This window comes from Mytilus trossulus, chromosome 12 (genome assembly GCF_036588685.1).
Source record: "Mytilus trossulus isolate FHL-02 chromosome 12, PNRI_Mtr1.1.1.hap1, whole genome shotgun sequence".
Taxonomy (NCBI): Eukaryota; Metazoa; Mollusca; class Bivalvia; order Mytilida; family Mytilidae; genus Mytilus; species Mytilus trossulus.
Window position 1 is genome coordinate 4375390 of NC_086384.1, and position 11541 is coordinate 4386930.

The 11541-nt window shown below is 34.6% G+C and overlaps 3 protein-coding genes across 3 annotated transcripts; all 3 read left to right on the top strand.

The window, feature by feature from the left end:
* The first annotated feature begins 1633 nt into the window (after nt 1-1633).
* Nucleotides 1634-2158, top strand: LOC134693582 (uncharacterized). The gene has a single exon (XM_063554423.1). It carries the CDS (start codon nt 1634-1636, stop codon nt 2156-2158), a length of 525 nt encoding a protein of 174 aa, XP_063410493.1.
* Nucleotides 2159-2215: 57 nt separating this feature from the next.
* On the top strand, nt 2216-2989 carry LOC134693583 (uncharacterized). The gene has a single exon (XM_063554424.1). The coding sequence runs from the start codon at nt 2216-2218 to the stop codon at nt 2987-2989; it is 774 nt and encodes a 257-aa protein (XP_063410494.1).
* LOC134693584 (uncharacterized) lies at nt 2986-3396 on the top strand. The gene has a single exon (XM_063554425.1). It carries the CDS (start codon nt 2986-2988, stop codon nt 3394-3396), a length of 411 nt encoding a protein of 136 aa, XP_063410495.1.
* Nucleotides 3397-11541: the final 8145 nt, after the last annotated feature.

Genomic DNA, 11541 nt, shown 5'->3' on the forward strand with positions numbered 1-11541 from the left:
CTACTTTCGGTTACACTAGTTTTATATAATCAAAACAAATGACGGACAAAAATCCGTCTTTTTGGGTTTTTTATTATTATAATTTATTTCTTATATGATTGTTTATATATATAAGATCACTGAATAATATGTATGTATTGTGTGCTCGTATGAATACTTTGTAAAATGCAACTAACAAAAGATATAAATATAAAGTATACATATTTTGCTAATCAAATCCCCTGGTTTCATTAGCAATTAACAACACAGGGAGGAACCTTAGCGTCATTGTTGTAGCGCTAAGGGACATTGTTCACAACCAGGAATGAAATAAAATATTTAAAGTTGAAAAAAAAAGAAAAAAAAGAAAAAAGTGGAACCGAGTTCCGAGGAACTTTTGCAGGAATATGACGTTAGTGAACTTTCAACCATTCGAGGACTTATTGTGAAGAAGCATGAAATGATCGACCAACTGAACGAGAAGATTGTGGAAGAACTATCGGATGAGGAAGTGAGCGAGGAAATAGAGGAAGCCGACAGATACACATATGACATAGAAATGAGTGTAACTAAACTTTCAAAAATCATTAAGGAATCGGAAATCACAGCCAAACAGTCAAGTAAGTCACTGCTAAACCCAAATGCACACGAGTTAATTAATTACACAAATCATCAAGAAAGTCAGCAACAGCCCAGTTTCATGCACGCAAATACATCAGCGTCCGTTTTTTCAAACTCCAGCATGTACCAGAAACTTCCCAAATTAAATTTACCAATGTTCGGTGGGAATATGTTAGATTGGAAACCCTTTTGGGATTCGTTTAGTGCTGCCGTACACGATAACCTGTCTTTAAACGATGTACAGAAATTTAATTACTTGAAATCTCAACTTTTCGGAGAAGCCACCCAATGCAAAGCAGGTCTACAAATAACTAACACAAATTACGGACAAGCATTACATGTACTGAAACAAAGATTCGGTCAACCACATAAGATAGTACAAACATCAGCCTTCAGAGTTTAATCAGCCTTCCTATTTTTCGAAAAACTAAGGATTTTCTTACCCCAGGAGTAGATTACCTTAGCCGTATTTGGCACAACTTTTTGGAATTTTGGGTCCTCAATGCTCTTCAACTTTGTATTTGTTTGGCTTTTTAACCATTTCGATCTGAGCGTCACTGATGAGTCTTATGTAGACGAAACGCGCGTCTGGCGTATAAAATTATAACCCTGGTACTTTTGATAACTATTTACACCACTGGGTCGATGCCACTGCTGGTGGACGTTTCGTCAACGAGGGTATCACCAGCCCAGTAGTCAGCACTTCGGTGTTGACATGAATATCAATTATATGGTCATTTTTATAAATTTTCTGTTTACAAAACTTTGAATTTTTCGAAAAACTAAGGATTTTCTTACCCCAGGAGTAGATTACCTTAGCCGTATTTGGCACAACTTTTTGGAATTTTGGGTCCTCAATGCTCTTCAACTTTGTATTTGTTTGGCTTTTTAACTATTTCGATCTGAGCGTCACTAATGAGTCTTATGTAGACGAAACGCGCGTCTGGCGTAAAAAATTATAACCCTGGTACTTTTGATAACTATTCCTAGTCCAACGTCAAATATAACACATTTGAAAAAATTCTACGACAGTATGGAAAACTACATCCGTGGCCTTGAAAGTATAGGGGAGTCTCACGAGTCGTTCGGAAGCCTTTTAGTGCCCATTATATTAAATAAATTACCTGGGAATATACGAGAAAACATGGTACGTGCCCACGGAGGCGACTACTGGAACTTGCCGTCGTTACGGCAAGCTATTCAACATGAGATAATGATTAAGGAAGCGGATCAGTCGGTAAACGGTGATGATATAGAGCCAAATTACACACCCACATCAGCATTCTTTACGGGTACAAATCGCAACTACGCAAATCAGAAAGGGAAAAGAGACATAACCAAGAAGCCGTGCATCTTCTGTCAAGGAGTTCACGCCCCATTAGCTTGTAAAACTTTTACAGAAATTGAAGCTCGAAAACGCATTGTTAAGGAGAAACAGGCATGTTTCAATTACTTAGGAAATCACAGAGTTGCCGATTGCAAATCCGATAAAACTTGTAAAAATTGTAATAAACGACACCATACCAGTATTTGTGCAAAGGATGAATCACACCTGTAAACCAAGTCTAAAGATAGCAGCACATCAAAACCAGATACCGATGCCGCAGTCGCAAGCATGCATTCATCCACATCATCGCAGGTATTGTTGAAAACTGCGATAGCACCTCTCACGTATGACACGATATATTTTAACACCGCCAATATACTATTCGACGAAGGAGCCCAGCGAAGCTTTATCACTCAAGAGATGGCCGATTTATTGAACCTGAGTCCACATAGGAAAGAAGCGATAACGATATCCGGTTTCGGTGAATCTAACAAGAAGGTTAGAAATTTACAAGTTGCTACTATTTATATAAAAGGTCTAACGAATACGCTTATCCCTATTGAAGTTCTTATAGTACCACAGATTGCTTATCCGATACATACTTACGCAAGGAACCAGTCGAGTTTTCAGCATTTAAATGGATTGAAGTTAGCCCACCCAGCTTTACAGCACGAGGATTTTGAGATATCAGTCTTAATTGGCGCCGATTATTATTGGGATATAGTTGGAGACAGAGTAATTAGAGGTTCCGGACCAACCGCTGTACAGTCCAGAGTTGGATACTTGCTATCAGGACCTATACAATTAAACACTAACAGTAATAATCAATCAACGTCATCGATTATGAATATTTTGACCCCACACAGACTAGAAGAATGTGAAATACATAAATTTTGGGAAATCGAATCCATAGGAACAGAAACAGACAGCAAAGTGAAAGCGAAAACAGACTTACAAGAAATGACCACTTACCAAGAGAAAAACATTCATTTGAAAGACAATAGGTACATCGCCAAGTTTCCATGGAAACTAGAACATCCGAGTTGCCTAGCAACGAGATGACTGCCAGAAAGAGAGCATACAACGTAATAAACCGACTTGCTAAAGAACCAGAGATGCTTAAGATATACGGTAACATTATCAACGACCAAGAAAATCGAGGTTTTATAGAGAAGGTTGAGACCCCGGATGAGACTACTAATCGAGTACACTATATTCCGCACCACCCAGTGAAAAAAGATTCATCGACTACACCGATACGTTTAGTGTATGATTGCAGTTGTCGTCAAGATTCAGAATCACCCATCTTAAATGATTGCCTTTCTTCTACACCGCCGCAGCTTAATAAGCTAACAGATATACTTACAAGATTCCGCTACGGGAAATACGCCTTAACAACTGATATTGAGAAAGCATTCCTCCAGATTGGACTAGACGAAGAAGACCGCGATTCCACCCGATTTTTCTGACTTAGAGATCCAAGCAACCCCAAGAGTGAACTTGAGACTTACAGATTCAAGGTAATTTTATTCGGAGCGACATGTTCGCCATTTATTCTTAACGCTATATTATTGAAACATTTATCAACGGTTACAAGTGCTACAGCTGAGATACTCAAGCGAGATTTGTATGTAGACAACGTACTTACAAGTGTTAATACGGAAGAAGCTGCCTTAAATTTCTTTGAAAAATCTAGAGAACTCATGACAAATGCAGGATTTAATTTGAGAACATGGAAGTCAAATAGCAATCAACTTAGTAACGAAGCTACAAAGGCATAGGTACTTGATACGGATAGCGAGACGAAAATTCTTGGAATGTGTTTGGATGCGAAGTCAGACATATTGACATTTGCGAAATTAAATGAAGATCAAATAGATATTGGTAATTCAAATCGACAAAGAGAGAAATATTGAGTAGATCATCGTCAATTTACGACCCACTCGGAATTCTTAGACCAGTGACCGTAAGAGCTAAGCTACTGGTCCAAACATTATGGAAAGACGGATACGATTGGGACCAGGTGTTGCCTAGCAACATAGTTAAATCATGGTATGAAATTTTAGATGACATCCGAAAAGTAACAGTTAATACAAAAATCGCACGACATTATTTCAACGATCAAAATGAGAACGAAAGCAACGATAAAATCACATTACATGTCTTTGTTGATGCCAGCCAACGCGCTTATAGAGCCAGTGCCTACTTATGTAAAGGAAACACTTCTTCTCTTGTAATTGCAAAAATCCGGATTGCTCCGCTCGCCAAAATGACATTACCAAAGCTTGAATTGATGGCTGCAGTAATAGGAGCTCGAATGGCTAAAAACCTCACGAAAACCCTAAAACCACAACGTACATTACTATGGTGTGACAGTCAGATCGTTCTGCACTGGATTTCGTCTATACAATCATTTGGAAGATTTGTTCAGAATCGTGTGATAGAAATTAAAGAATCGACACAAAATTACGACTGAAAATACGTACCAACTGACTCAAATCCAGCCGACCTTCAAACTAGAGGAATATCATCAACGCAATTCAAAGAATCGACTTTGTGGATGCAAGGACCGTCGTGGATATCGGATGAGAACAGTTGGCCTACATGGACCCCACAAGTTAAACAAGAGACTCTTTTGTTAACGACAACAGATGACAGCGAAAAGACAAAACCGTATGAATTAAATGGAATTTCGAAAATAATTGATCTATCAAGATTCTCGTCATTAAAGAAGTTACTACGAGTTACATGCTACGTGTTTAAATTCGTAAATATATATAAAAGTAAGCGACCGTATAACTTGAGGAAATATGCTAGACACGGAAAAGATATTACGAAAGATGAAATCGACCGCGCAACTAGTACATGGATTACAGATATTCAAAATGTAAAATTCAGTAGTGAAAAGAAGCAACTCGTAAACCCGTCACGTGACAAGAATCTACCGTTAGTAAGACAATTGCGCTTATTCATAGATACAGAAGGTGTCATTCGATGCGCCGGGCGCATACACAATTCACAGTAAGACGACTCCGCGAAGTTTCCAGTGTTACTACCGAAGAAAAATTAATTTACGGACTTAGTTATATTGGACGCGCACCTGCAGATGTTACATTCTGGTGCTGGACAGACAATTACGCAAATCCGCCAATCATATTGGATACCTTTCGTTAGACAATGCGTTAACCACATCGTACAGAAATGTGTGAAGTGCCGAAAAGTGACCGGAAAAGCATTTCCACAGCAAATTTCGCCTCCGCTACCAAAGGATAGAGTCACCGATATGATTCCGTTTACGACAACTGGTGTTGATTTCGCTGGACCACTATTCGTTAAAGATAATGGACTTGTTACAAAATCATATATTTGCCTATTCACATGTGCTTGTATTCGTGCCGTACACCTAGAACTTGTTACAGATATGACAATCGAATCATTCAAATTAGCGTTTAGACGATTCGTTAGTAGGAGAGGAATTCCGAGTACTGTGTATTCCGATAATGCACCAACCTTTGTGTCCGCCTCACATGACATTCCGAAGGAAATGAACATTCAAATCAATTGGAAATTTATCCCGAAAGCAGCACCGTGGAACGGTGGATGGTGGGAGAGACTAGTTGGAATTACGAAAACAACATTGAAAAAAGTGCTCGGAAAATCACAAGTAGATTACGAACAACTTTGATAGAAATTGAACGTGTAATCAACGATCGTCCGATTACATATGTGTCGTCCGACATCCGAGATCCAGAGCCGCTAACGCTGTCACATCTACTGCAGGGAAGAAGATTATCGCAAGACAACAATTCTGATTCAGAGGACAATAATTTTAATTTAGATTTCACAGAGGCAAACAAACGTTTTAATCATAAAGTAATTTTGATTGAACACTTTACAAAACGATGGAGAATGGAATACCTCACCGGATTACGATAATTTCATCGCGTCGCCGGAGACCAAAGCGCACATGTGAAAATCAGTTCCGTCGTACAAAATCATGGACAATTCACCGAGAATGATGTGGAAACTAGCTGTTATAGAAGATTTGATCACCGGTAAGGATGGAGTCGTAAGAGCAGTCAAACTACGTACACCAAATGGACTGATTACCACGAGACCAATTGTGAAACTGGTGCCATTGGAAATATGAACTTTAATTGTTAGAAGTGGTTTCAATACCCTTTTATATGAACAATACATGAACAGTAATTGCATTTTGCGGCCCCCAGAATGTTGTGAATTAGTTATAGTTACTTTATACTCTTTTATTTGTTTAACGTTTTACCGCCATTTACGTAACAATAGGTCCGCAACGTCGTCACTTGCCGACGTCTCTCTTGTATATATAAGACTAGTAAAGCATATGAAACATTGAAGACGCTTTTGTGTTTACTATTATCGATACGTCCAAAACGCTATTATTAATGATTTTAAGCTCAAATGTTCTATTTTGTGATAGCAAAGTAGCTTTTGAAATAGTAAAATGGTGGATTCTTTAAACGAAATAATATGGTTTCATGGTATTGTAAATTTTCGTTTTCCCCTCTACAGGGATATTTTTGTTGAACATTGTTCTAAGAGATTAATAATTTGCAAGAAATGGTGAAAATGATACTCTTCGGTATGGAAATGATTATAGTAACAATTTAGATTTATACAAATGTCATTTCTTAATAACTATTAAATAATTAAGTCAGGAAAGTAGTTTCTAAAAATAATTCGAAACTCGAACTAATTTTCTCTTTTAAATCATTACAAAATATGTAATGATATTAATAAGACAAGTTTATTTTTAGTAGAAATTGTGCAGGAAAATTATTATCGATTTTATTTAAATTTTAAACCAAATCCTTTGCCATATTAGTTCATCGTAAATCAGATTTAAAAGAAATCAAGCTGACAACAAAATCTAAAAGACTTATCAATCTCTCAGTTTATAATCCTCTCAGAATTAAGTTCGTCCTTCGGTAACTGGATGAAAGTTTCATATTGTCAATCATATTTCATCTTCTCGATATGTATGCTATAATCCGTGTCCATTACAATGCCGTCAACTGTGCCTTTGACTATACATTCTATTTATAGGAGACATGAAGACTTTATATGAGATAATTAGATTATCATTATATAAAGTCAACGGTTAATATTATTTCCTATGAAAGTTAAAACATAGTTGCATTACGTTTATAAATGGTCAAAGAACTAGTTTATATATTTAAAAAAAATTTAAGTGCAAACAACTAATAATCCGAAAAATTATAAATGACCGAATAATGAATCAAAAGCTTTTTTCGGTCTTTCAGTAATTTTAAAATGTATGCACTGCTGCAAATTTATTAATGTAAAGAACATTCGCTGTCATATATGTGAGAGGTTAAGCTAGCGTATGTGTATTCCCAGGAGTCTACACAAGAGAATGTGTGTACCAACTCAGGAATATGACAGTTGTTTCCCACTCAATTTATATGTTTGTACTTTTGATTTTCCCATTTGACTACAGACAATTCGTTTTTAATAATCCACGTAGTTCAGTATTTCTTTTCATACTTTTTATTAAAACAACAGTTTAAATGTATGTCTGAAAGGAATATATGTGATTAAAAGTAGAAATTACTTTTATAGAGCTGAACGAAAGACTTTCATGGCTACTCCCTTTCCACAATAACCGTATGGAGATACCTTATCCAGTTCTGGAATCTATTTGTTCTATTTTACAAACAAAAAGATGCTGTTTTGTGGTGGTATTTGCTGCTATATGTCAGATCTTTTTTTTCGTTCATTATTTTCTAAACCGATCTGACCGTTAGGTTTCTCGTTTGAACAATTTACCATTTCGGAGCCTTTTATATGTGAGTTTGCTGTATGGGTTTGTCTCATTCCTGAAGGCCGTACGGTTAGCTAGAATTGTTAATATATATATTATTTGTTTTATCGTAGAAGACTGTATTATTATCAATGTTACCAAGTCAGTGTTTGATCTTTTGATTTTGTCATATGGTTGGGAAATTTTCTTTTTGAATTTTTCTCGGAGGTCACTATTTTTGTGATTTTACTTGTTCACCTCCAGATATAATACGTATCAATTCAGCATATAAGCTTATTTGCATTTACCATTGTCAATTAGGTTCATTTAGTTAAATAAATTTGCTATAAATGGACTAATTCTAATAAAATTGTATATTATCACCAGTGCTTGTTTATAAAGAAATAATATTGCTGTTCATTATATAAGCTTTTTTGCTTTTATCATTGAAAATTAAAGTTCATTTAGTTAAATTAGCTATAAATGGGCTAATTTTAATAAAATTGTATATTATCATCATTGTTTGATCTTATGATAAGAAATAATATTGCTGTTTCGTTATATGATTTTCTAAATATCTGGTTGTTGACAGCACAACTTTGCATTCGAACATTATTATTATTTTCCTTAATATGGTGATTTTAATTGAAATATCCACATTACATGTCATAGTCAAGATAGAGACACCTGCTAGCTGTTCCTATTAGATAAGACAAACAGTATCCATGTACGATTACATTACACGTTTTATTAAATATTAATTTATTATAAAAAAAAGCAGGATGGGTGTTCCCTTATCTATTTATCAAGGAATATTTAGTTTTGTGTAATAAAGGGGTTTTTCTTTATTCTTAAATTTTAGGAAATAATTATAGACATTTTGGACAGCCTAATTCTTTTGAGAAAAGAAATCATGGATATATCATTTTGTTCAAAGATAAATTAATTATTATGATTATTAGAGACTCCATTTACAATTGGTCTTGCAATATAGTCTTAAAATATAGTGTCGCTAACAAATAGTATCACCATTGGCTTATTAATGGTATAAATTCAAACAAATACGTATGTTTTGTAAAATTTTATTATTTTATTCTTCTAAATAATTGTTCTTCCTTAATTATATACATAAAATAAAAATTTTACGGTTTTGACTAAAGGATAAGAGTTATAACAGGTCTTATAGAAATGATGCCGAACAAATATATAATAACTTTTTATCATTGGAGTACATGTAATACATAACAGTTCAAGGTTATATCCCTATCTTTGTTCTAATTAAACTAGAAAGATAACGATATTCAAAATAATTAATGATGATTGCATTTTAGTGGTGCGTTCAAATCTCGTATTATCTCGTATTCCTCGAATCATTTGTGTATCCTATTATTATAACACACGTCAAATGTTTTGGCAACTAAATCGTAAAATTACGTAAGAACGTTTCTTGACTTCACGACGACATGATACAAATAGGTATATGCTTCCCATGGACATGATGTATATAAATACTAAAAAGAAGCTGAATAACTAAAGGTCACCGTGCGGTCTCCAATGAGTCGATTTATTGAACTATAAAGTATTAAAGACTGTCACATAATTTTCCGCTTATATCCGATTATAAGAGTGAAGAAAGGTTAAAATTACGATAAACTACTTATAAGGTGAATTTGTCAACATCTTTCTTTAGTTCAATTACACCGGAAGTAATGTGTCCTATAATATTATGAGTTAATAATGCCAACTAGCTGACATTTGAAATGCTGATCATTGAACTGTTTTGGGACAGTCAAATACTGTATTTGTTATTTTCTACGGATTTATATTTATATATTTGTCTCTCTTGTTGATATAATGTTATAGTTTTTTAAATCATCAAACAACATATATTTGCATGATATTTTGTGTACACTGCTGCCTAATATCTCATGCAATGTTTATGTCATGAAAGTTTTTGTGTAAATATTTGCGAATTTTACTTATTTGGATAAAAAAGATAATAATTCTCGGAGCCTGTATCATTAGATCCATTCAATATAATGATAAATAAAGGCAACAGTAGTATACCGCTGTTCAAAACTCATAAATTCATGGACAAAAAACAAAATCGGGGTATCAAACTAAAACCGAGGGAAAACGCATTAAAAATAAGAAAACAACGACATAACACCGAAACGTAACACACACAGAAACGGACCAAGCATCAGACAAAACACCACGAGAATAAAAAATATAACATGAAAACCAAATACATGAATTTGGGATAGACAAGTACCGTGCCACGTCTTATCTCAATATCTCAAAAATAAGAGAAAACACAAACGACTCAACGTTAAAATGCAACACACACTAAAACGAACAATAATATAACAATGGCCATCTTCCTGACTTGGTACAGGACACTTTTAAAGGGGAATAAAAGTGGTGGGTTGAACCTGGTTTTGTGGCATGCCAAAACTCGCACTTTAATGGCAAAGTTAAATATAACATTGAGATAACAACATAATATTACAGGACTACAATACAAATAAATAGGAGAACATATTAGACAAAGAAAAACATGATAAAAAGATAACAAAAAGCATCAGGTTTAAAATCAATACGCCAAAAACGATAAACTAGTTCAACATATACTTGTAAATAATTTGTTCCTTTTTATGTTACTTTGTATCATGTCAAGCAGTTTTCCCATGGTGTATTTTCGTAATAAGATTAAATTAGCCAATCGTCCTATATAAGGGATTTTCTGAAGTAAGCAACATCATGTAGTTTTAAAATTGTCGTGCACATAAACAATCGTGTCTGAACAGATATACCCTCAGATAATTTAGCATTTATTGATTTTCGTGTAGACAACCCTAATATTGTATCAAGCTTTCCGTCAGATTGAATCTTCGTGCAGTTTAGAACGGATCTGATCAATGAACATTAATCATCAGAGCAAAACTGATATACAAAATAAAGTTACAAATTTTAAAACATGTAAGAAAATAAAATCAAAATATTTCTTTTATATAGATATAGGAAGATGTGGTTCGTTTTAATTTAAAATAAACTCACCGCTGGACGTGCTGCCATATTTAATAATTGTGTGGTTTTGTACAATGAAACTATCTGATTAGCTATACATTTTTTTTTGAGTGAATAATTTTATTGGATCAAGAAAAAATAACATCAAGTACATAGATATATGATGTTGAGTTTTTGCCTATACAACAATTGAATGAGGTTTAGCATTTAATTCGTGGTTCACCTTTTACTACAGTCATCTAACAAATAGATTTGAATGCACAGTATGTTTGAAAATGCGTCTAAAATAAAGCAAACATTATGTGAACTATTACGTGCCGCACCTAACACAATTTGTCCATGTAAAGCTGGTATTTTCTAATTAGCCATATGTATCATGTACAAATGTGAATGTGACCTATCGAATTACACTATTTACCGGATTTTTTATCATATAAGCAACACGGCGGGTGCCACAGGATCTGCCTACCGTTCAGGAGCATCGGACACCAATCCTAGTTTTCGGTGTGGTTCGTGTTGCTTATTCTTTAGTTTTCTATGTTGTTTTTTGGCAATTCGACTCAATACAGCAGCAGCAACATGAACCATACGCTTCAGTATTCAGGCTTAATAGAGGTTTCCCGATTTGCTACCGTACCAACCGTAGTACGAACTTGGAGCCGTCAATGAACTTTTGCCCTTAATGTCAATGTATTTTTTATAAATCATTAAAAAAAATACTTGGATGATATTTAGCTACAACGTGGTATGATTTTTATGTCGATATGTTACCTATTCATAA